A 26,871-nucleotide genomic window follows, 5' to 3' on the forward strand; every position below is an offset into this window, starting at 1 on the left:
GTTTTGTATTTTCTCAAAAATGGCAGATTTTTTCCCCATTTTATATAAGGTTAGGCAACAAGTATAATTACTGGATTAAAAAATTGAGGCTCTCCAGACAATTATTTGCCAATAGTTTGCATATTATCTATGAAGAGATAAAGCATACTGTACCACCCGAGCATATTCTTCTGGCTCCAACATGCAGTGGGCTATGGCATGCATCAGATCACACTAACACAAGCAGAAGACAGAAAAGGTGATGAAAGACAGACAGAAAACCATGAGCTTGTTAAAAGGGCATGTCAAAAATTCTCACATGTACCCAATGTAAAATGTTGGCAGTTTGGATCAGTCACTGCTTGCCATGTATATAATTAACAATGACAACTATACAGTTCCTGTTCTATCCTTTTGAGCAAATAGAAACTATATAAATTTATATAGAAATATATAGAAACTATATATAAATTGTTCTCCTATTAGATTTTCCATTTCAGTATTTCACAAAGCATCACTCAAGTCCACAACCTTTATTTACAACCTCACGAATGCAGAGTGACTCAAGCACATCTCTGTTGCCATGTAAACCAATGCATGCTTTTGAAATTCAAAGTTTATTACGGATCACGTGAACCTAAAGTAGAACATAAAGGGGGAACTGCAGAATCTGTATAATAGCAGTTCCACACGAACTGCGTATTTAGTTGGGAAGGATTCAAAATTACAGATCTGCTGATCTTTTTGTTTGGATTGATGTTGAGGATTTTTGACAGCTCCTTAAGTTTTCCGTTGAAGCAATGATTCCAAGTCCATAACTGTAAAGATGGGAAACTGCTGAATGAGGGTTAAAAGCACACGCACATCTTGCAAAGATAGCACCAAGTAAGAGTAATGGAATCCAGCGGTTATAATGTGAAAATACATGGTGGAGGATTTACTGAAATGTCCCAACAGATTCATGATGATGACTGCTCGTAAAATGAAACAGACAAGCTACTGATGTCAATGTAATGCCTAAATGTTCAAGGCCAGAAATTTCTAATGTTCTTTGCCTTAAGACCACGGTCTTCAAAGTAAAATATGGGGGAAATTCTTCAATTCAATCCTAATTTGGAAGTCTCATTTCCTCAGCTTCCAAATTAAAATTGAATTTAAGAACTTTCCAAATTTCTGCACATTTTTCATTTTAAGAATGGTCTTATGGCTAGGACTGAGGAATTTCTTGTCTCCATTTACGCATTACATCCTTCAAAGCCTAAAATAAAGACATGCTTTTCGTTCATGCAAAAAACCTCACATGGTAACCAAGAATGTTACATTTCTCAACCAATAATTTCTGGAGGTCCAGTGGTGTTCTCTGATGTCCTCCAATATTTTCAGCAATCAGCGATAGCAAACCACCAATGGAAACAATGAAAACATCATGCCCATGCTGCATATACGAGACGTTCTAAATTACAGATACCGAAGTGTTTGTAATATATTTTTGTGACATAATCTCCTAATGGACATAGGTTTACTCTCGGGGGCGGGGGAGGAGAACAGTAGTCTCCAAAATTTAAACTTTAGGGTAGCATTTTAAATAAAATGTAGTGTGTCCGATTATTTTTTCTCTCCATGAGCACATATATGCCATTTGATCTTGCTAGCGTGTGGTTCCATGGGTATTGGTTGTTTTCTGGTACCCTACCCCAGTAGCTATTGTCCATACGTGAGACTTATCAGCGAGCATTAGCATAGAGCATTAGCAGTGAGAATTAGCAGGCCACTCAACAGTAGAGAGCATCACGGCCAAGCCTGACCTCTCCCCACCTGGATGCTACACGCACAGCCAGTAGAGGATGCTGTGCAGGGATTAAGAGAAGGTATTCCAGCTGGTGGTGTTCTCCCGAACCCCAGAAGACCAGGGATACTTAACCCTCTCGTGCAACTCTGGCCGAGACCAGCAAACATTCTGCGACGTTCTGGAACAAGCAAGCTCCCAATCCACAAGCTGCAGCTCTACACCGGCACGACCAGCCCCAGCGCTACTTTGTAATATATATATACCTCATTGGTTTTATGTGCCTTTATCAACAGCAAGTATTTGCTCTCAAAGCAAGTATCTGTCCTAGAATGGTGCAACCATGTTTAAAAAGCTCATATATTATCAAAAATTCATAAGACTTAAAATCCTAAATTACCTTCTCCAGAAACCAGCCTTACATACTGGTAGTTCTGCTAAGAATATTTTAGGACATCAGAAAATGTTTTGTTCTTTATTGCTCCTCTTTTTTTGTTAGAAATGGCAGAATGGAGTATGACAGAATAAAAGTAAAGGTTAGTGGCTCACTTACAGGCACCAGTTTCCAATACCATTTTGAAGGAGACTGCCCAAAAAGCAGGGAGAGGAGTTAGAAATCAGAACCACAGGGCAAAGGAGCAAAGCTGGTTAAAACATTACACTGACCAGACACAAAACACGTATAAAACTTCTCTGGTCTAGACCGCCCGATTGGGACACTCAATTAAATTCTGGCTTTTCAGAATCTGCCCATTTTAAAAGAAAGAGAAAACTAATCAGTGGAGGAAGATAAAGAGTCATTGTATTTAATAGCTCAATTGTGTTCTTTTGTTCGGATACATGAAATTGGTACTTCTCTGCTGTTCAGGATGGCTGGGGCTGAACACCAAAAATCCAGAAAATAATTTAGTCTGACCTCATACACCATATAACAGTTAACTAATAAGTACAGAGTTAAGAAATTGGCTTTCAGCGACGAACCTATAGAACCGTACCCCTGAAATAGAGTAACAGCAATGCTAAGATTAATAAAAGTATTTGTTTTAGCAAGACGATTCAAATAAAACACATCCAATATTTGATGTGAAACTTTAAAATGTTTAAGTGGCACATTGTTTTGCCAGGTCAGCCATATTTTCACACTAACTGGCTTTGACTGGTTAGATCAGTCAACTGTGCAGATTTCTTAACTTCTCATGCAACCAATTTTTTTNCAATTTAAATGCATTTGTAACATTATTCTGAATAATGAGGACATGCGGGTACAAAGGGAAGGAAGGACTCGGGAAAAAATATTCAGTCACTGATCACACTATTTTACTTTCATCCATGCAGCATTTTTTTGTGTAAGTATCTACTTTGCAATATTTAAAGCACATCTACATTAACAAAGGACACATTTCACTGGAATCCCAGGACTCAATCCCGCATGCCCTCAACCTATGCACCCTGAGCTTTCACTGTGCTATTAATAATAACAAATAATCCTTGCATTTGATGTAGCACTTTTCACGTCTTCTCGACGTCTCAAAGCGCTTCACAGAATAGACTGTAAAGTGAATTGACCGTATATTTGTGGGCGAAACACGGCAGCCAATTGCGCACAGCAGTGTCCCACAACAGTCATGGGTTGAAAATGACCAATTTATTATTGTTTTGGAGGGATTATTGTTAGGCGTGTGGTGTAAGGAAACTTGCCCAAGGTTTCGCCCTGACTGGAATTGAACCCAGGTGTCTCGCTTGCAAGACGAGTGCTCTAACCACTGAGCTACAGGACTCCACTTGTGGGGAGCTGCTGAGCAGAACTGTGATACCTCCCCACAGGGGCTGGAGCGAATTGCAAATGAAAATATTAGAGCACCTTGGCCCTGCTTGTTCTCGATATCTCCTGCTGGACAGTCATTTTATGGTTGCATCAATTTGCCTTAGGTGGGGCAAACAAAGTCATCTGCCTTTCAAATTAGCTGGGAACAAGCTTTAAAAGTACTCCTAACTGGTACAAAGTCATCTTACCGGGAAGCAGGATCACAGTCGCAAAGAAGTCACGGACAAACAGAAAAATCACAGTACCTATTACATTTTTACCACCCTTTCCATCATATAGGCTTCCATACAAAGAATAATCATTGTTAAGACACTGAAGGACTGCCAGGGCTTGCATTAGATAACCAGCATGAGCCACCTCCTCTTGAAGGGGAGGAGAGAGAAAAGGGACATTAAAGACTCCATTTAAACCTCAAATTAAGACAAAAAAAGTTTCTCCTTCAGTATAAACCGCTAAAATGAGCCAAAGCAACAAATGTTCTTTTGTGATCAGTGGTATTGAAAAACTATTTTGTCTAAATAAATTGAATTGCATCAGAGATAAACAATGCACTTAATTACGACTTAATGCACTTAGAAAGCATCAAATAACTTTAAGCGTGGACTCCTCCACGATTTTACTGCCTGTTGGAAGATTTGCAACTGCATTAATCAATTCCTTAAGAAAGATCACTTAAGGATCAAACCAGTAAAGAATGGAAACTTATGATGTAATAATAAGCTGGATAGTACTGTAATGTCATGCCAGGGCTGACCAACGAAGCCTAAAGCAAAACAGGTTGGTGGCCATCAATGTGTTCCCAATAATTAGATTGGCAATTAATATACTAGAATAGAATTCACATTCATGAAATAAATAATAATAATCCTTGCATTTGATATAGCACCTAATCACGTCTTTGAGACATCTCAAAGCGCTTCACAGAATGTAAAGTGAATTGACAGTATATATTGTGGTCGAATATACACTACAGGACTCCACAAAGTAAAGCTAGAACACATACAAGACAGGTATGTATTCAGTTTAGATGTGTATAAATGGATCACGTATACCACATTGTGATGGTACAAACCTTCTATCAGGCATCTAAAAATCTCTCTTATCTGGTTTTCAATATGAATAAAGGAGGATATATAATTTAATGGCCATGCAAAAGTTCTCAACAGACATCTCTAGTTTACTAACTCTGTACCTACAAGGAATCAACCCAAATGACTATCCGTTGAAAACCTGATCTACCAATATGTTACAATTGAAAAGATAGTCATCACAGTTTTGTGCACTTTTTTTTACTAAGGATTGAATGGTACATAAAGTCAGTCCAGCAGCAAAGCAGCCAACTGTTTCGCTATCAAGCTCTAAGATAAATTACTAAAAAGTTAGGAGAAAAATGCATTTAAGAGACTAGTGGAGACGAAATAAGGCCTTAAAAAAGCATTTTGCAAAAGCATTTAAAATAGCTTGATAAACCTACTGCACTTACCTTTTGTTGACTTGGACTCTCCAGAAGCTGTTGTTTAAGTTTCAATTCCCTTTCAGTGATTTCTCTCATTTTCAAATTCACCTGAAAATGGCAAAAATGAGGGAATTCTATTTTTCAAATAATTAGGACAAAAAACAAGTTTAACATCTAAGATTTTGAGCAGCTATTTTTAAATGAAAACTGCTGTCTGGTTCAGAGGAAGTGCTGAAACAATTCTGTTAATGAGATGACATTAACCTTTTGAAGCCAGATCAATGGTCCTATGTTGGTTGCTACCTGGTGTATTTTGATTGAAAATAATATCTACATGATATGCAGATGCTGACATTCAAAGACTCCACGTCACAAGCACAATATTAAATTAAAAGCTGAAATAACCTCTGGGGATAAACTCTTGAATTTTTAATTTGCCAGCATCGTTGACCACTCAAGTAGATTTACCCGTCTGTGAGCTACAAGCAGATAATTATTGTTTCTTTTACATTAATGTGCTGAGGATATCACACATTATGCAGATTTTTGATTTCAATATGCAGTTTTTTTTTAAAAAATTCACCATAGATCGATCTAATATAAAGCCCACAATTGCGTTCAGTGTTCAGGGTGATTAATGGTACAACAATTGTTGCTAAGCAATGATAAAGAGCAAAGTGACTACACAAAAAAAGACAAGTTAGGCTGAGTCACTCTCAACTATAGTTGAACACTCAGCAATCTACATGACTTACAGTCATGTGAGAAAAAGCAGTGATTTCCAATAATAAGCTACAAAACAAGCAAACAAATTATTCAGGGTGTATTGACTTGGGTAAGGTCAGGTTTCACTTTCCACAATGTTTCAGCAATTCAGCTTACGATCAGCCTGAAAATTCAAACTTAATTTAATAGTCTGTAAATCCCCTGTTCATCATCATACATTATTTAGTAATTCTGTGGCCAAGACAAAAAACACATTATTGCTTGTGATTCTGTCAACACCATGAAACTCGATCAATTAACATTCCAAACTCAGAATACTGAGACAATGCTTCAATCAACGTATAAGCTTTGATTGTCCAGATTTATTAATATTTTAAAGAATTATACAGGTAAAAGCATTCTGTGTTGCGTATTTTCCACTGCCTTCCATAATTTTTGCATCACTGTAATTTTATCAGATAAGTTTAAAATTCTGGATGAATGCTTACTAAGGCAGTGAAGTGCCATTGTTATTCATTGTTGCTATCTGATGCTGCCAACAATGTAATAGGCAGTTATTGCTTGTTGCTAAGAAAATGCGAGAATAGCTACACTTTTAATGCCATCATGACTATGATCAATACAAATGCAACATGAATAAGATCAATACAAGTGCAATCATCGTTCACTACAGTATTTCAAAATAGTGTGAGGCAGCAATAAAAGTGAAAGGAACACTGAGCTAAAAATCGGCTCAGAAGCCCACCTGTACTGAACACTGCTCTTGCTGCATATGAAGTACAACATACAGTTTTTGTTACTACAACATAAGAGGGTCGTCTAGTCTCTGTAGACAGTGCAGGAAACACTTTGGCTGATCTTCATTGTTGTAAGGGTAAGCTCTGAAGAACAACCTAGGAGTTCTTAAGGTTCAGAGGGGATCTTATGGAAAAGTATAGAATAATAATCCTTGTATTCTGGCAAAGGCAGAAGGAGAAACTCCCTTCTCTTTTTAAATAGTATTTTTAGTTCAGTTGCCAGAGACTAGACACTGGTCAAAGCTGAAGCATACTTAAAATTGGCTAATATTGAAATGCTCACCTTATTTATCCAGAAAACCATGGCATCTTCTAGATCGTACGGCAATTCCTTTGAGGCACTAAACGTGGAGAACCGCTTCACTGAGGCCACGACTTTTTCAATGCTGATCATCTCTACTGTGTATGCCATCATCAGAGCATCAATCAACGCCATGTGGGCATTCTAGAGCAGAAATAGTGTTTGTACAACACTTTTATACAACCATGTTCATGAACCATTGATAAATTTGAAGTGTTCGTCACCAATGGGAACCCGTAACTACATACTACAACCTTCTATTATGCTAGTTTCTGATGGAATCCAGAGAACCTTATCTCCATATTCATTGCATTACACCAGCACGTGCCACAACTAAGGCCTGAAGCCAATTTTATTTGTCTCAATGTACTTAAGCTTGAAAATGTTTGCTTATCCACAAGGATTTCACATGTACGACACCATGTACTGAATATGAAAGAACAATGTATTATGTGTGTGTTGGTCAAACCATTAAAAACACAAAGGGAAAACGCTTAGAGCAGTTGGAATGTGATGACAATAATACAGGCTTTTCAAATGCAATGAATTGGATTAGACACTGATTGGAGACTGGAGCGCAAAGGTAATAGGAGGCAAAACTTTGCAAAATTGCAGGTATGTCCTGGTGTAATGCAACACACAAAAAGAAATGAAGCAGCTTTTCAAACATCACACAATATACATTTTCCCTTTAACATTAATGAGCACTGAGTAACTGCCAATGCTCAGCGGGTCTGAAGAATGTGAAGATTTGTTCATCATCATTAATGGGTTTGCACTCATAGCTCCTACTCATTACACTGATGAAGTGCAAGACGAAGGATTCTAGCAACAATTGAAGCTTTTCATAATTGTTAAAGAGTGCTGCAGAACATCTTGAATAAGGCCATTTAGTGCAGTTCAGATTTACTGAAGTTGAACAGAGATGTCTATGTAGCAATCTGTTAGTTCAAGAACATTCATATAGTAATTAATTTTATAGTCAGCTTACCACTGCAACTTCGACCACCAGCTAAGCAATTCTAAATGTAAAAATAAACCGGGAAGCCCTGAAATTTCTATTTAAATACAGCAGCTAGTATTTGGAAATTCAATACTATTACTGGGCAGTGTATGAAAGCTGATAAAACCACATGATTTCTATCACCCGCCTACAAATACAGTTGTAGAAATCTTGTGATTCGGGTGAATTTGAAGGAACTGGCCAGCATTTTCAATGTAATTTTCTCTCTTATCCACACATTACCCTTTAAGATTGAGTCACAATTCACAGCCCAATAAAGACCCAATCATTTTATGTGTAATCTTTTTTTAGCTGAATCAATATTTTGACAGAACATCCTTCAATTAGATATTTTTCAATCCCAAATTGTTTAGAACAATCTTTGAGATATTCATTATGACAAATTTCTTTCCCCAATATGAGGATTGTTTAAAGCTGTGGACATTGCAGCATTTACACTACAGCTAGGACGACCATACCCAACAGCGGGGCAGTTGTTCTTGTTTCTTTTGCTTTGCTCACTCCTGATAGGGAACAAGAGGCCATTTTGGTGATTCACAAAATGATGAACCTGATTCTAACTACCAGTAGTTACCAGCTATCCCTAAAAACAAAATCAGAAAACAGCCCTTGTTGCAAAAGGCAACCTAGATCAGGGTAGAATTTCTCTTACCATCTTGATTGGAGATTGCGTGAGATCAGATTCTGAAACCGGCATGTCGTCACTCTCCATGACGTAGATGCCTTTGCGTGACAACGCATGGATAACAGGCTGGTGACCCTGCAGGGCAGCCACCTGATCCCCTTTGAGAATGAGACTGCAGACACGACAATACAGTTCACTTGACAGCAGCAGCTTGATGACGGGTGGTTTAATGTGTTCCTGATCATACTGGTCGGTGTAGAAAGCATCCCTCAAATCCTCAGGGATGTTATCTGCAACGAAGCATAGAGAGATTAAGACAATCTCAACACATTTGCAGCTGTGTATCCCATCTCCAGTTAATAGAATATGAGAATTTCAATTTGCTATTGCTACTCTAGGAATACATTTTTAAGCAATACAATGAGAATACAATTCCTTGGGATTTCAAGTTTGTAATTTGTGGAACAATACAAAAATGTGTGATCATTTCGCTGCATTGAAATAATTTACTGAAGGTGCAGGTTTTAAAATCAACATAAAATCCCCAAATTACTTGGTCAATAAGATCATGTACTGTACAGTTATAACAATTTGTAAAGAAAAGGTGTTCAATGATTTAATTATACAGTTCTGAAAATAATTATTATAAGTAATTTCCTTGACTTGTTTTAGCAATTTACACAAACAACCCAATGATGATTTGACAGTATAAACAGATCATGAATAATAATTATATAAAACATGAAACTTAAATTAGCTTAATGAACCAAAACAAATTTGGTGAATAATCTTTTCTATGTCAGATTAAACTGAATTTCACACAATCCATAGAACCTTGACATTTGGCTATAAAATACACAGTCATGAAATTCTACAATATAACCCGTAAGGCACTTTGACATTCTCCCAATGTGAAAAGCGCTATATATCAAATGCAACGACAATTATTATATCCTTTATCCTAAAGCACAGTTGATGATAGGTGTTAAGGAGGCAGTTTCTGAAGGGAGACTGAGGGACAAATCAAAGGGACTCCAAGGATAAAGTTCTAGACAGCAGGGGCAGAAGGTAGCAAATATGAAGCAGGCAAATGTTTGCTAAGTGGAAAAAGCATCTGGGACAGTAAAGTCACAGGAGGTTACTAAGGTAGGGTGAAGCCATTGAGGCATCTGAATACGAGGACGAGAATCCTGAATTCAATCCACTGGGAGATGGGGGCCAGATGAGCTGAGCAAGGAGTGTATGATGGATTCGTTAGAACCTGGTGTAGGAGAGGACACAAGCTGCAGAGTTCTGGATGGTCTGTCTGCACTTGTGTGGAGGAGCTGGTTTGATATTTGATACAAATACATTTCAAACATATTTATTCCATCCTACGTGGACACCTGAATTGACTAAATACTGTAAGAGAAATATAAATATTGTATAAATTTATAATAAGAAATAGAATAAAACATCTCATTTAAAGTAAATTGTCTTTGGTTTCCCATTTAAATTTTTTGGGCGATTAACAGATTTAAGTTATTTTAGAAAGGAATTCAACTCAGACTTAAAAAGGATAACATAAAAGGGCAATCTCTTTAATTAGCAGAATCAAGAGGATTAACGAAATTAATTGTGTGCGATTATGTCTGAACGTGGATTACAGGAGATGACAAGCTGCCCGCGCCCAGAAAAATGTCATTTTGTAATATTACAATCTTACTTGGAAGTTATTTGCTGGAATTGTACTTGTTGCACTTCTTTCTGCACACACAAACTACTTATTAAAAACACAACTATATGATGAGGCTAAGTTGACAAAGTGTTCTCATCAAGGAAGAACCAAACTATAGTAGTAACTTCCAGTAATGCTGTTCATTTTTAAACTTAGATCTATAGTATTAATTTTCACCCCTCCTACACTGAATCTCTGTGTCATGTTGAGTACAATTCCGCAGCCCTCACTGGCAACTCCCTAAATTGCAAAACCAGTTTGTGAAGGCTGATGGACTGTTTGGCTATGAGGGTGAATAAACATCAACCCTGATCTTTCCTCCTTGTAAGGCCCATACCTGAACAATCACGATCAACAACAATAGCCGATTTCTCCCCTCTAACCCGTGAGATGAGACCCCAAAGTGTAGCATTAACACTAAGATCAGCTGAGACAACTGATTGGGTTTTTTACTAGAATAGCAATACTGTTTTTTTTAAAAAAAACAAAAAGGTTATCTCCCAAAAACATTCATCAACATAATTTGCAGCATGTGTATGGCTGACTGCACATCTGGTCATCCCTTTAAGTGGGTTGAAAATGTCCTCAGCATCTCTAAATGATGTTTCCAGATGATTTGCAAGGCGGTTTTCTATTTTCAGTTTTCACTGCACTTTCACTCAGTCTTCAACTCCCTCGAATCTACTTTAGAGCTGCAGTCTTATAATTACCCTTCTGAGATGTTATTCTGTAAGTGCATCAGAATCAACTGAATCAATTGCTTCCTCCTTTCTTTGCCTATCCCTTCAGCTCCCACCTCCATCTGCCTATCTAGCACGATTTTTGAAACGTCCTCCCAATGTAAAATGCATTATATAAATGTAAATTATGTTACTGCTTTTGCATCTATTCGGTGTCTTCCATCAAGCCTGTTGCACGTTAAGATCCCTAGGCATTATTTGAAAAGGGAGTTTTTCCTGGTGTCCTGGCCAACAATCCCCCCTGATAAAATCCGCCATTCAAATCATAGCTGTTTGAGTGGAATTGCTGTGTGCAAATTGACTGCTGTGTTTGCCTTCAGATATGGTCACTTTACAGCGAATCCTATGAAGTGCATTGAGACTAATGTAATAAGGCACTAGATCAATGGCAAGTTTTATTATTAATCAGTTTTTTCTATACTGCTGTTAGCAGATTAATGGCAGAATATGTTTTTAAACCTACAATTTAATTTGGGGGTTCAGGTGGCATCATAAACCACTCAAGGTTTGCTGTGACATTAACATGCCAGTAAATTATACTTTCCCCAAACAGTCATTATACTCTAAGGTATAAAAAAGGTCAAATCAATTTTTAAGTTAATTACAGACTCAATATTTATAAGAAGAATATAAACTTTGCACAATAATGGGAAAATAATTTGTAATACATCATATGATCTTTACTGCATCTCTTAGTAATATAGAATTGATCATTGTATTGGCATTGCAGAAAGATTATTTCCATAAATATCTTCCTATTTATTCAGAATTGTTGGAAATAAAGTGTTTATCTGTAATATTCCACTTTCTAAATCATGTCAAATGATGCACGTGTATGAAAGTTGAAAACAGAAATTATACTGAAAGGATATATTTGCACGTCAAAATTTTACATTTTATCCAAACATTTCCAAAAGATAATTCATTAATCATGGCAACAGGGACAAGAAAAAGGTACAGCTAAGAGGTGAGCTTTAGAGAGCAACCATTTTTTTAAAAATCACCATCTTGTGTGCTTTTTCAGTTCATTACACTGTTTACTGCTGGTGGCAGCATTACGTGGTTACTCTGCCCAGAGACAGCTCGAGGCTCCTAAATGTAACCTGAATCATTGGCTGAGCTCGGAGAAATCATTACTGGAGGTTTCCCGAGCATAACCTTCAAAGCTAAATCATTATTCTAGGGCATGGTTATTTTATGCACAGGTGGGATGGATCTCAGAGCAGTCCTATGGAAATGATGGGCAATATAACATTATCTCGTTGCACTTCAAGCTCTCACCAAGGTTGTTTTTTAATATAAAAAACTAATTGGACACAAAAAAAATTACATTTCCCTCCATTAGCATATTCCTCTGTTCCTGGTCTCTTACTGGATGCAGATCCATAAGCATTAGTTAGTTACCCTGTGCTATTCCATTAAAGTGGCCTTTGCTCTGTCAGGGGTGTCTTGGCAATGTGTGATGTCAGGTTGCTTGACTGTTGAGGACATCACTGCCGAATATATTTCTCCCCCACCCAATTTTCCAAACATTTTGTTGAAAATAGTTCTGCAGATGAACCCTGGGATCTCCCTTTTCCCTTTTGATGACAAGACTCCACTGCTAAATGGCTTTACACATAAGCCAAGAGAAAGGACAGTAAAACTACAAAATCAATTTTGATTGTATGACAAAAAATTTCTAAATGTAGAAAGTTTCCATTTTGATCCTTTATATACACTGGCCACCATCTTTCTATAAGTTCCATTGATCATTCTTAATTTAGCAATTCTTACAAAACAAATTCAATTTGTTTGGATTACTCTTAGAAACCGCACTCAAAACAAATACAAACTCTTTCTATATCTCCAGCCAGCTTATTAGATGCTATCAACAAAGCAGATATCCTTCAGCAATTACACCCAACAATCTTGAGCACCTAAATAAATCATTGAATCATCCTTTCTAGAATAGAAAAATGGTTACTATGTGCAAGGATTTTGAATAAATCTTTAAACCTCTTGATTAATAAAATAGATCAAGCTTAAAGCAAAAAAACATTTTCTAAGCAATAAGAAATAGAAGAAAACACACCTAAACTGTTGTACTGTAATGTTATCTCAAGTCTAATCAAACTTTCAGCTTCAAACAAAGGCCTCAGCAATACAGAGCTCAGCTTTGAAGATATAAAAATTCAAGCAGCAGACCGGACTTCACACAAAAGGCAGTTCAACAAAAACACTCAATGGGAGCAAGTAGTGCTTGTGCTAAATCATCAATCTTCCTTTAATAGCCCAAACCCTATTCTCATAAATTGAAGCTACAAAATAGCTGCTTGATCAGTGAATCCATCATATTCCCATATGGCACTCTCTGATTTTCCTTTGTTGCCACTGCACTTCCCCTACCCCTACATAATTATATAATCCTCACATTTGATATAGCACCTTATCACATCGAAACATCTCAAAACACTTAACAGAATTTCACTATAAAATGTAGTGACTTTTTTTGTGTTCGAATGTGGCAGTTAATTTGTACATAGCAAACAAACAGGAAATACACAAACCACCATGACTAATTTTATCCAGTGGATTGTTTGCCAGAATACCTTGAGAAACACACTTCTCTTTTTAAATAGTGCCGATCTTTAACGTCCTTCTGAACAGGCAGACAGGACCTCCATTTAATGTCTTATCTGAAGGACACCAATGCAGAAACTCCCCAAGCACCTCATTGGAGTCATAATCTGGTTGTGGACCTTGAACCCACATCAGTCAGATTGATACCTTAAAATCCACTGATGTTAGTAGCTTAGATATGTTGGGTCAAATGACCCAAGTATGCAAAGACTATATTCAAATGAAAAGATTGTTCTTCTGTATCTCATTCGCTATGTAGCTTATTTGCTATTTTCTGCTCATGGGAATCAAACAATTACAATGCCAGTATCGGCACTGTAGTTATACGTAGCTGGAAATTCTACTGCAAATGCTTTAATATAAAATATATCGGAGTGCAACTCTATTTCAGACGTATTGCAGGAAATGCCATTTGCTGTGATGTGTCTCGAATGGAGTGTCATGCCTATCTGTATGTTTACAAAAAGTGATGAGACTTGAATGGATTTGTTTATTTGCTTTCATTCTTTGAATGATGTCTTTACAAAATAATGTGTACTGAATTCAGAAAGGTTGAGCAATCAATAATGGTCTGAAAACAGTCAATAAATGTACCATAAACAAAGCACAATTTTCAGCACTAGGAAAAGCTGGAAAGCAAATACTGCACATCCTTTCCATTAGAATAAATGTACACATGGTTTTCCTGTGAAGTCTTATTTAAATTTTAAAAGGCGATAAAGAATAAAGAAAACTACCCATGTCCTTATAGCATTGAAACTAAATTATACAATCTATTTTACTTCTAAGGTTTCCTAGCTGTAACAGACCATCAACAACCAGTACAGCTAAAGTAAAATATGCAGGCAGCTAAAAGGTGAGAGCTAAAAAGGTGCGAGTCTGCTGTCTTATTTAACAGTTGGGGAATGTAATATGTCAATTGGTTTTGAAAGGATTGGCAATGTAATTATAGAGAGCATAGCAAAATCTGTCTATTCCATTAATGAAAACAATGACATCCTGCAAGGTCCTGTGTCACATGGTAGTGGTGAAATAAGGCACCTGCAGCATACTGGCTGTTTCATGACCATTAAGAACCACGGTTGGTGTAAACATTTGAAATTACAATGGTTATCTAATTGTGTTATTCAGATGAATATAGAAATCTTTATGATCTCACAAAATCCCACAATAGCTGCTTTGTCATCACTTCCAAGTGAGTCTCCACTGTATTCACATAGTAATGCAATATCATCCACTGTAAGTACCAATTTGATTCACTGAAGAAAATATAGCACTTAAGTCATCTTCTATAAAAACAGTCATTAACAATCCAGCAGCTGTTTAAGATTTCCACAAAGCCCAACTTTTAACTACAATGCCTACTGTACATTAAACTACAGCATCTTATTGCATTCAGTAAGGAATTGCAGAAAGGAACTTAGTCTCAAACCTTACAGGGAGTTAAATAAAATTGTTGACAGCAAATAGGATACCGGGCTAACTTGCAAAATCATCGAGTTAAAATCCGCAGAAGTCAACCTGAGACTGTACTGGTCAGGCTGCCCCTGGAGTGATATGTAGAGTTTTTGTTTGTCACTACAACAGACATCTAAGCGCTATAGAGGAGTTGTGTAGATAGCAATAAGGCTAATCCCCAGCATAAGGTGGATTAATTGAGAGGAGCCATTAGGTAACTAAGCACTCTTAAAAAAGACCTCTAAGAGAGATGTCTCAGAGATGAACTTATAGAGATAATGTAACAGCCTTCCTGGACTGAAAAAGTAAATCTGGAACAATATTTTCACACACACCAAGGCACGGAACAAGTGGACAAGGATACAGTGATGTGAAGGGCAAGCTTAGGCCAGACACTAATCAGCATTTCTTTTACACAGCTGAAACAAGTCTTCAGGAAGCTAGTAGACACATTTTAAGAAATGCAAGGTTGTAATGGGATGACCCATTCAATAACAATGTGCATTTATATAGCGCCCTTCATGTAGGACAGCATCTCAAAGTGCTGTATTCTGAAACAATTAGATCAAATAAGATTAAGAGATTTTTCATCTGAATTTCTCTTGTGATCTTGAGTTTGGTTAGCTATTTAATAGCGTCCAATCTTTATTACCATTTTTACTATCTGCCCCACTTTCTGTAACCCCGTCCAAGAATCCCTTCAGCTTGCCCCTTCCTTCGCCTCCTTCAAGGTGCGTCTCAAGACCTTCCTCTCTGACCACACCTTCAGTCATCTTCCCACCCAACCTTGGCCTCCAAGCCTCCTGAATCCAATCCCCAGCTTGGATGCAAACCCGAATGTTCAGCAATTGGGACGTCCACCTGATGTTAAAAGCGGTACATAAATGCAATTTGTTGCTGCTGTTGTTGTACTTGCAAAATTTATGGCATATGGTTACACCAGATGGAAGAATTTGGCATTGAATTAATTGAACGCATGCTGTGAATTACTGCTTTTGAATTTGATGACAAGTTCTTGTTTGTTATTTCCCTTACTATTTCAAACAGATGTTAGACTTCCATCATAATTGTACTAAATGTAACATAGCTCGACTAAATCTAATAAGCTCCTTCATTTTACCAGGACTGGCCAAAATCCAAACTAATGTGATATCCTAGACACTGAAAGCTACATTCCTGACTTCTTAGAACATGCCATCATTTAGATATTATGCACACATTAAAATGGATATCTGATCAACAGTTCAGAATTTTGTCATAATGATTATCCTACAGAATACATGTTGTAATATTTTTTAAAAATTAGAAATAGGCCCTACATATTCCATTAAAATGTCATCTAGGGAAGGAGACTTATCAAAAACATCAAAGCGGTTTCCATTCAAGAATACCAGACTAGACCAGATTAACTGGAAGGTTTGTAAGAGACTCACACAGTTGAGAACTGACAGTAATTACCGTGTACCTGCACTGAAATACATACTGTGAAATTGCATCATATATGTAATATATAATTCGCTCACACAGCAAGACACGATTTACTGGGAGAAAATTGATCGCTCACATACCTATGGCAGTGGCTTAAGTTGTTTTTAGATTCCTATCCTGTATGATGAAGTCAAATGTACAGTTTTAAATGCACCTTTTATTCAGAATATGTTTTGAATACAACCCTTTACAGTACAACCCTCCCCCCCCATGTTCTAAGCAGCTGTCTGTTTGCCACATTACAATGCAACAGCTCAGACGCTTGTGCTTCTGCTACTAAAATAAATCCAATATCTCTAAGTAGATTTAAGACAAAATTCAGTCAACATGAAGAGCAGTTCCTTTTTTTTCAGTTTAATGTATGCACTGACAACAAATGTTATGCACAGTATTAAGCAACAAATAGCTGGAATTGTAACCATAGCTATAAAGCCATAAATGTTGAATATCTGAACTTCAATATTGAATTAGTCCAACGTTCGAGTGTGACTGTATATACTGCAAGCTTATGTGCTTAATCATCCAGCATGACCTAACGCATTAATGCTGATCTCGTCATATGACTAGAAGGTATACAGCACCTCTTGACTACACTTCTAAAACATTGGCAGTGCTTACCAATTTAACATTGTTACAGTTAGGGTTGGGTTTTGTTTGGAACTAGTACAACAAGCTACACAACTATCCAGCAAGTCCAGTGTGCACTTTATTGCTAACCTTAGTTTCCTTTTTTTAAAAATCATGGATGAGAACACCAACCACTCCTAATGGCATCATAATTCATTTAAATTACAGGCTGATGGAATCAAACTATGTTTCATATGGCACCTCCCAACGTGAAAGGCACTATATGAATGCAATTTGTTATTGATAAATTAATTCCAACATTGGGTTTGAAAACTATAATAATCATCCTTGCACTGAAATAGCGCTTTTCATATCAGGAGTACATCACAGGATTTACTGTAAAGCACAGTAACTTGTATGCGAATGCAGCAGCCAATGTGCACATATCAATGTTCCACAAACAGCCATCAAGTGAATTTTATCTCTAGAATTGCTGGTCAGGACACCGGAAGAAATTCCAGTCTCTTTTCCAATAATGCTATGAGGTATTTAACATGAACCTGAAAAGGCACAGAACTTCTGTTTAGCATGTTGTCCAAAGGATGACTGACGATCCAGGGTTCTGCTGAAACCCTACATTGTCAGAATACGAGCTCAAAGTCCCGACACTAGGGCTTGAACCCACACCCTTCTGACTCAAGAGGTGAAGGTGTTACTAACTGAGTGTGGCTGAATACTGAAATCCAATAATACAACATTTTCTGCTGATGAAAATCGCTTTAATTCAAAAAGTGCTCATTTTTCTCCCAGCTGATTTTACCCAATTAAAAAAAATGAAAATCAGAGAACCTAGAGTCCATGACAGCATTACTGTTGTTTGAGCTATTTTTCTGTTCTTTTTATACCACGTACACAATGGCAGTAAAGACAGTCAAAAGTGCAGAACCAGCAGTGATTCATTTTTGTTGGCACTACCTTTAACATAACTTGACTAACTCGATACATCATCCTTCACACCCATCAATGCAGCAACATTGACAAGCAAAGCAGCTTGTTCACTGCAAATCTGCCAATTTACTTCTTATGTGCAAGTAAACCACTATCAAAAGAGACAGACAACAACATAATTTCCTCTGCTACCTGCATCAAAACAAACTATTGTACTTGTCAACTGAACACGTTTCCCAAATCTTCTACCCAATAAGTAAAAGAGCAGTGAAGGAGCTCAAGAAACTTACAGTTGATGTAAATATCAAAGCAAAAATGGTATTCATAGAATGGTGGAAATAGAATTGTCAATCAACCAATAATCTCACTACAGTAATAGGTCTTAAATTTAGGTTTAGAACAAAACTATTAAGAGGGAGATTACTAACAAGTGAGGGCATCTTTATTCTCTTAACAATTCAGAAAGACAGTAAAAAGAACAGTAAGGTAAAAGCTGCTTAAGTTAATCATGTGAACTGTGAACTAACTTTATGTAATAACTTTAGAACAGAGCACTGATCAGTCAGGATACTCAAGCATATAAGGTAACATCAGATTTAGCTTCTAATTCACTAACATGAGCTGAAACTAAAGCAAACAATAGTTTTCTTTTACTAAGACAAAAACAGTAAACATGATGGTCTAAATTAGAGGTCCAAAGCTTACTATTTGTGAGACCGGTATCGGACAACCGGGATAATTCTTTAATCTCAATTTCTGCTAGTATTTGGGGAATGGAAGAAATACGAATAGTGACATCAGTCTCCAAGAAAAGCCTCAAGGTAGATAGATCCATAGTCCTTCAGCAGAAATAAGGAGTTTGTCATGATTTAATCTCCCCCAAAAGATCTCTGGCTCCTGAAAAGGTATTGCTGAGAGTCTGCAATGATGTCTACTACATCCAGATCTTGGACTGAGATCATCACCCTATGGCTGATGAACATCATTACTGATGGATCAAAAGCAGGTCCTACCCATCACACTAATGAACTATACCACTGTTGTGCAGTCTGTACAAAAACTAACTGATTTGTGGCTGACTGTGCTGGAAATGTTTGAACACGAATTGAACCGCTGCTGATTCCAAACACAGTCAATGTGTCAGCTTGATTACTGCGCAGTCCACTGCTCTTCGAACTGGGTGTTTATTTGTCCAATGAGGAAGGTCATCATCATCAGCTACAAATGAGAATTGTGATAGAGCCCATTGAAGAAGACACAATTCTGACACTATTAGAGATTGTTGACGTTGCTCAGTCAATGTTGATGAGAGTGTTCCTGGCAAGCGACTATCTAAGGAGGTTTAAGTGAGGGATTTCCATTGTAGCTCTAGAGCCTATAAAAATAGCTGTTGCAATTAAACCAAAAACAATCAAACAGTGGAATTGTAGACCATTGATATATAGGTAACTAACATCAACCACTATTTTGGCGTACATTTTTTTAAAAAGATGACTAGTTCCTTAATGGCTAACATTCCATCTTGATTGAAAAAAATCAAAATGGAGGAGGAATATTTTAACCTTAGTTTCCCTCGGGAAAACTAGCAGAAGAATCTCTCACAAGAAGTACCTCCATTTGAGAACGGGATATAATAGAGGAAGTATTTTTATTTGAAAACATTCACCAACAGCTACAGAGCTGCTTAGCTAAAGCTTGCTGCAAAGCAGCAGCCAATTTCCACACTGCAAGTCCCACAAACAACCATCAATTAACCAATTTTATCTGGTGGACACCAAGAAAAACTACCTTCTCTTTTTCAAAAAGGTGCCAAGGAATGAAATGAACATCCATCTGATCATGCAGAAGTGATCTCAGATTAACATTTCAACAAAAGGACATAATCTCTGATGATGCAGCACTCCTCCAGTACTGCACTGAAGTGCCAGCCTAGAACATGTTGTGGCTTGAACCCACAATCTTCTGACTAAGAGGCAAAAGCACCGGCAACTGAGCCAAGCTGGTAGTTGGCCAGCTGATTCACCAGTCATGTATTTCACTGTATCTTATCAATGTGAATATTCAGTTTAAGGAGAATGAATACTGGACCAGGGAAAATGTGCTTTAAATCACTTTTTCGCCCTGTATCATTATGTGCCTAACCAAACGGTACAGCAATAATAGGGTTACCGCGATAAAAAAAACTATATATAAAATTTATCATATTCATTGCAAGTTTTTCTGTTATTTCAACACTTTTTTATATGCAAAGTGGATTGAGTACACACGGAAACTGGTAAAGCAAATAGTAATAATAATAATCCTTGCATTTGATATAGCGCTTTTCATGTCGGGAGGACGTCCCAAAGCGCTTCACAGAACACACTGTAAAGTGAATTGACTGTATATTTGTGAGCGAACGCGGCAGCCAATTGCGCACAGCAATGTCCCACAAACAGTCGTAGATTGAAAATGACTAATTTAATTAATGTTTTTGGAGGGATTATTATTAGGCTCTGTGTGGAGTAAGGAAACTTGCCCAAGGTTTCGCCCTGACCTGCCTGGAATTGAACTCAGGTCTCTCACTTGCAAAGCGAGTGCTCTAACCACTGAGCTACAGGACTCCACAAAGCACATATATAACATTAGCGTTCCACTTGTGTTCAAATTATCTTAAAACTATGCATTACATTAACACCAGTAAAGACAAGTTAAAATGCTCTGAGGGTTAAAGGGAGTAAAGGGAGCCAATTACACATATTCAATGCAAGGATCATCGTCATCATCATTCATGACTCACAACAATAGTCAATCCTAATTATTTTAGGCAATTCATGGTTTCCAGTAATTAAGAATTTGCAGCTGTCATATTTAAAAGGGTTAGGGAGACTGAATGGTGTAGTTGGTTTGTATGCTGGCTTTTTACTCCTGGGATCTAGGTTTGAATCCAGCCCAATAGGGGGAAAGTTTGCTCTGTCTGCTAACTAAAGATCTGCATGTAATGAGATTTGGCAGTCTCAAGGCAGCTCCAAGCAAATATGAGCTCTCAGCACTCTACAATCTTACTCAGAGGAACCAGATGGTGACTGGTGTGGGAAGAGAATATGACATACTGGTGATGTAGAGGATGCAGTTCTGCAGTTGGAGCTGGAGCCCATTAATGAAGCAGAATAGAGTGAGATTGAAAATAATAATTATTATTTTAGCATCCACCTGAACAGACAAATGGGATCTCAATTTAGCATCTCATCTGAAGAACATCACCTCCAACAATACAGCCCTACCTAGCACTGCATTAGACTATTAGCTTGAAGGCCTCAAGTAGAGCTTAAAGAGTGCTTCCAACTGAGCCAGGCTAACATTTAAAAAAATCTTGGAAATATATGATACCAATGCTGGATGACCAAAATATGAAAATACTTACAACTTAATGGCATAAAAAGTAAAACTAAGAGGGTACTAAAATCTGATATAATCCTTCCTCAAAGAGAAATTGTCTCAAAATCCGTTCATGGTATTAAAAACTAAGCACCACAAATATTTAAGTAATGAAAAGTGATTAAAAAGGAAACAGCTTGAGAACAGGGCAAAGGACAAAAAAGGTCATTCTATTGAAGAAAGACAAATTGAATTTTTTTAAAGAGAAACTTCTAACCCATTTCATAGTTTGAGTTTCGATTTATTAATTTGAAATGATCCAAGCAACATTCAATTATCTGCCACCCGTTTCTTCCCAGCTTGTTTCTTGCAAAGAGTAGAGACAGACCCCCCATTTCTGTTCCAAATCTGGAGGAGATAGCCAATTACCACAAAAACAAATAAAAGTACAAATTATAATAATAATCCTTGCATTTAATATAGAGCCTTATCAAGCCTTCGATACATCTCAAAGCGCTTCCCAGAATATACTGCAAAAATGAATTGACTGTATATTTTGTGGACCAATCGACTAACTTATTTACTGCTAGGTAAACAGAGGCATGTGGAGTAAGGAAACTTACCCAATGCTTTGCCCTGCCCGGGAATCGAACTCAAGCCCTCTTGCTTGCGAGGTGAGTGCGCTAACCACTAAGCTACAGAACTCCACCATGGCAATGATTTTAAGAGAAACACAACTCATATTTACATATTCATCTCATTTCTTATTCCCCCTTCATTATGTCATTACAGAGCTTCTCCGAAACTAAGATCCCTGTAATTTTTCTTTCCAAATTGAGACAGGATATTTTAACAGAAAGTACCAGAGACTCTTCAGGAATGCAGTTCTTGGCAAAACTTCTAAGTATTTCCACACCAGAAATGAAGGCATCTATCAGCAAGGTAGAGAATGAAAAACATGGATCACGATTTTTAGATTTTTTAAATATTTTCTGCTTTGACCTGCAACAGTCAAAGCTGTCCACAAGTCAGCTGTTGGTGGAAGGCATGTGTTCAATATTTATCAGTCATTCTCTTCCTGCTCTCCATCCACCCCACATGAGAAAACCATAGTGAGAAATTAGTCTTGGAAGATAATTTGCAACCAGCATCACAGTCCAGTGATTAGACTTTTAAACTATTTGTGGCACTGTTATACCACTGCCAACGCATGTTTAAACTAAAATAAATCAGATACAATCTTACGCTTAGTCTAAATAGCAAGGAAAGCGGATATAACTGAACTAAAAATTGGTGCTCATAGCACACAGTAAATTTCAAAATAATGCAAGCCTCAATGAACAAAGGTAATATATTCTCATTGTATTGCTTTGTTGAAATAAATCTTCAAAGCAACAGTCTATTATCTTTATTTAAAAAAACTTTAGCATCTGTTCTAATTCTCCTTCCTGTTTGATGATGTGGCACATTCCATAACCAGAGTTACTGCATCTTCCAGAATGAAACTACAGTGCAGCTAAATTTTTAGTAATATCATTCCAGAACTGATTAAAAGGGCATCTTCTTTCCCCCCTTTCAAATTTTTCTTGTAATGAGCTTCGTAAATTCAATTCTAGTTCAACAGCAACCCATCTATGCTTGTGATTGTTTTCATAGTGAACCGTCATTAACTAATTTTCAAATCTGTGAAACAGAGGTCTACTGTACACAACATAATGCTATTCAAGTTCTATTCAAGCGTAGCATTAATCTATATTACTGATTATAACCCCATTGGCAAAGCCCAGATTTCTCTTGCTACAAAAACCCTAATTTGTTCACTTATTTGTAAGGAATGTTTTTATGGAGTGAAAATATTTTCCTTAGCCATATTATTCCGTATTTCAGTTTACCTGTTTAACAATGAAATCAATAATTTAATACTCATTTTCAATTCCCCTAGATCCAAGGCATTATTAAGAATAATGTGGGCTATTTCCACTAGTTATTAGTGTTTCATGGCACTTCACAGGGTTTTTTGGGAGTCAGCCAGGTGTCTGACACATGTGGAAACCCATCACCATGCTTAAGAGTATCCAAACCAAACTGACAATTCCATGCATCCTTACACATGGAAGGGGGTGAATTTCATAAATTTCAAATCATCACTCAATCTCTGCATATTTGATTTGCTAATGTTGGTTACTATTCTGTGAAGCGCTTTGAGACTTCTCGAATACATGATAAGGCGCTGTATCAAACGCAAGGATTACTATTATTATTAATGTAGTTATCAGCACGTTTATACCCATTCTTTAAAACCTTTGGCCATTTTGCTTTTAATGCATCCTCAGTTATTTTTCTAGAGAAAAACCCACATTCAGCAGCTTCAGTACAACCCAAAAGAAAAATATTGTAAAGATGCTAATGCAAAGTTTGCTGAGTTTTGCAGTCAAACAATGAATGATTCAAGATCTGGAATCAATCGTTTCTCTCAAATACTGTATAAGATTTATGATCTGCTCATAGAGACATTATTTTGGGGGTTACAACTGCACATCCTAAAATCTCAATAGAAAACTGAAAAATCAACAATCAAAACGTTCCAAGTACTTCAAAATAAACTGCTTTCTTTTTAGAACTCAAATGCTTCAAAACATATCATTTTGATTTATTTTAGGCGTGTTCAAAGCATGTCAGTTGCAATATTTATTTCAATCCTCTAGACCAAATTTAAGGGTACAAAATGGCATTAATTAGTTCCTTCCCAGATCCCGCAAAAACATTGATCTTTCGCACAATATTACATAGTGATTTAAAACAAACTTCTGGTACACAGATGTGTGGTTTATCAATACTGGTTTTATCCCATGTGTAAAAAAAAATTGGTCACTCACTCCACAACTGTTTGTGGGACATTGCTGTGCGCAATTGGCTGCCGCGTTACGCCCAGAAAATACAGTCAATCCACTTTACAATATATCCTGTGAAGCACTTCGAGACCTCTCAACGACGTGATAAGGCGCTGTAGCAAATGCAATTATCATCATCATCATTAACATAAGCGTCCGTTAATTTCTCAAAGGCTCAAATCACAGCCACAATCTTGTCGCGCGGGTTTTTTTTTTTTGTGCGGCCTCCGTTGCGTTTCCGCACCTTCTGGCCGACAGCACGGACGCCGGCTCGCTCTTTCTGGCTTACCTATTCCGTAAGCCTTCGAGAAGATCCAAGACAGGTTTGCTGCTATTTTGGCCCTGGACGAGTCGTACAGCTCCAGAGGTACAATCTCGGGACAGTCAGAGTCAGGCACCTCCAGCATCCTTCGCCTGCTGCCGCCGCCGCTTTCTCCCGATGCACTACAGCCACGAAAATCCACATCCACCATGACCAAAAAACAAAATTTGGTATAATATATAGATATATATATATATATCTATATAATATATATAAATAAATAAAAGGGAAAGAGCCGGAGAGAGAGAGAGGGAGAAAAAGAGAGAAAACCTCAAACCCTCCGAATACCACTACCTTCCAAATATATCCATCAAATAAAAAAAAATAATTATCCCACACACACACACGGCGGAAGGAGGGATTCTTTTTGTTCCTCCTCTCTCAGAGAAGAAAAAGAAGAGAGGATTTAAATCCGGTTTATAATTCTTTCTCTCCCTCCCTCCCTCTCTCTCTCTCTCTCTCTCCCTCCCTCCCTCCCTCCCTCTCTCTCTCTCTCTCTCTCCCTCCCTCTCTCTCTCTCCCTCCCTCTCTCTCTCCTCACCACCACGAAAAAAAATGTTTCAACAGATCCTGCTTTGCTTTTGCTGTCCTGACCCCGGTCCCCCCCCCCTTTCTCTCACTCTCTCCCTCTCTTTCTCTCACTCCCTCTCTCACTCCCTCTCTCTCTCACTCCCTCTCTCTCTCACTCCCTCTCTCTATCTCTCTCACTCACTCCCTCCCTCAAAACGCCGCATTAATTACCTCAGCCGCCGCCTCCCTCCCTCCCTCAGGCCTACACGACACAAAATGAATGAAGAGGTTTCATTTTCTTTCTCTCTCTCTCTCTCTCTTCTCTCTCTCTCTCTCCTCCTTTCTCCCCCGCTCCCGGGAGGGGGTGGGGCGGTGTGAGTGTGGTGGGGAATATATATATATATATGTATTATATATATATAAAGGCGGACCTGTCAGCGGGGTTTCATGGCTGTCTGTCGGGCGGAGCCCTGTCGAGCTCCCTTTGTGTGTGTGTGTGTGTGCGTGTGTGAGAGAGCGCTCTCGGCCCTCACTCGGCTCGGCTCGGCCTCTCCCTCTCGCGCTGACTTCCAAACGAGCGGCGGCCGTTACGCGCTCTCCCGTCCTCTCCGCCTCCTCCTCCTCCTCCTCGCTCGCGCGCGCGCGCGGACCGAACGCCCAGTGCGCAAGCGCAAGCGCGCGCGCACGCCAGCGAGCGAGCGAGCGCACCCCATTGGCTCCCATTCCCTCTCCCCTTCTACGTCATTCGGTACGCGTCACTCGACACGCCCCGCCCCCACACACCCACACACACACACACTCCGCCCCGCCCAATGAGGCCGGATTGGGCGGGTTCCCGCCCAAGATTGGGCGGGTTTTCCTTGTGACTGTGCGTTACAAAGCAAAGCGGTTTGGGGGGTGTGGGGGGGGGGGGGGCGGGTGTCTTACATTTTTTTAAATGTTTTTTTTCCTTAGAATTTGATGATAATAATAATCCTTGCGTTTGATATAACGGTAATAATATTATCAATAACGATTGCATTTGATACAACGGTAATAATATTATCAATAATAATTGCATTTGATATAGCGCCTTATCACGTCACGTCGTTTTGAGACATCTCCCAGCGCTTCACAGGATATACTGTAAAGTAAATTGACTGTACACTTTGGGGATGAAACGACAGCACAGCCCTACCATCCACGATAGACCTCCATCCATATCCTCTGTGTCAATCAAATCCTTTTAAAAGGAAATATAATCCGAGTAAACGCTGGTCCAAACGTCTTAAAGTATGGAGCAAGGTAACAAAATAGCCTCTCAGATGAATAAAGGACCATTTCATCTTATCCTTATACTTCCCATGACAGCATTTCAGAATTCTTTACCACCTTTACCGGTAACCCACCCATTCCAGCTGTTCATTAGGTTTTGTTCAAAGAAACATTTCCGATATCGGGACTAAAATTGCCGCTTTTAAGAATCTGTTAAAGATGATGAAGAGCGATGCTGGGATCGCGGAAGTGTCATCTGTGGATGCAGTGTGCCGGAGTTTAATAACCTACTTTGTAATGTTTTATATATTCAATTTCATCGGATCACATCGCAGGGAGGGAAAGAGGGTGCATTCAGCGGCAAATTTGGCAGCAACAACAACCACACCAACAACAAAATTACATTTATAAAGCGCCTTTCATGTCGGGAGGACGTCCCAAGGCGCTGAATATTATCTTGGAAGTTAACAGAATGTTT

The 26,871-nt window shown here is 38.1% G+C and overlaps 1 protein-coding gene across 3 annotated transcripts in view; it reads right to left on the reverse strand.

Moving 5' to 3' along the window:
• The window catches only part of camsap1b (calmodulin regulated spectrin-associated protein 1b), a 44,798-nt gene extending 19,976 nt beyond the window's left edge, over positions 1-24,822 (reverse strand). For 2 of the 3 annotated variants that reach the window (XM_042337251.1, XM_042337250.1), the window contains exons 1-5: positions 24,597-24,822; positions 8,547-8,809; positions 6,853-7,014; positions 5,074-5,154; positions 2,319-2,351 (exon numbers count right to left, since the gene is read on the reverse strand). In XM_042337251.1, coding sequence (XP_042193185.1) covers positions 2,319-2,351; positions 5,074-5,154; positions 6,853-7,014; positions 8,547-8,809; positions 24,597-24,780 — 723 coding nt within the window. In that variant the 5' untranslated portion in view covers positions 24,781-24,822. The remainder of the gene's footprint in view (positions 1-2,318; positions 2,352-5,073; positions 5,155-6,852; positions 7,015-8,546; positions 8,810-24,596) is intronic. The other variant, XM_007900308.2, reaches the window with a different exon arrangement.
• Positions 24,823-26,871: the final 2,049 nt, after the last annotated feature.

Source organism: Callorhinchus milii, unplaced genomic scaffold (genome assembly GCF_018977255.1).
Source record: "Callorhinchus milii isolate IMCB2004 unplaced genomic scaffold, IMCB_Cmil_1.0 Scaffold8, whole genome shotgun sequence".
Classification (NCBI taxonomy): Eukaryota; Metazoa; Chordata; class Chondrichthyes; order Chimaeriformes; family Callorhinchidae; genus Callorhinchus; species Callorhinchus milii.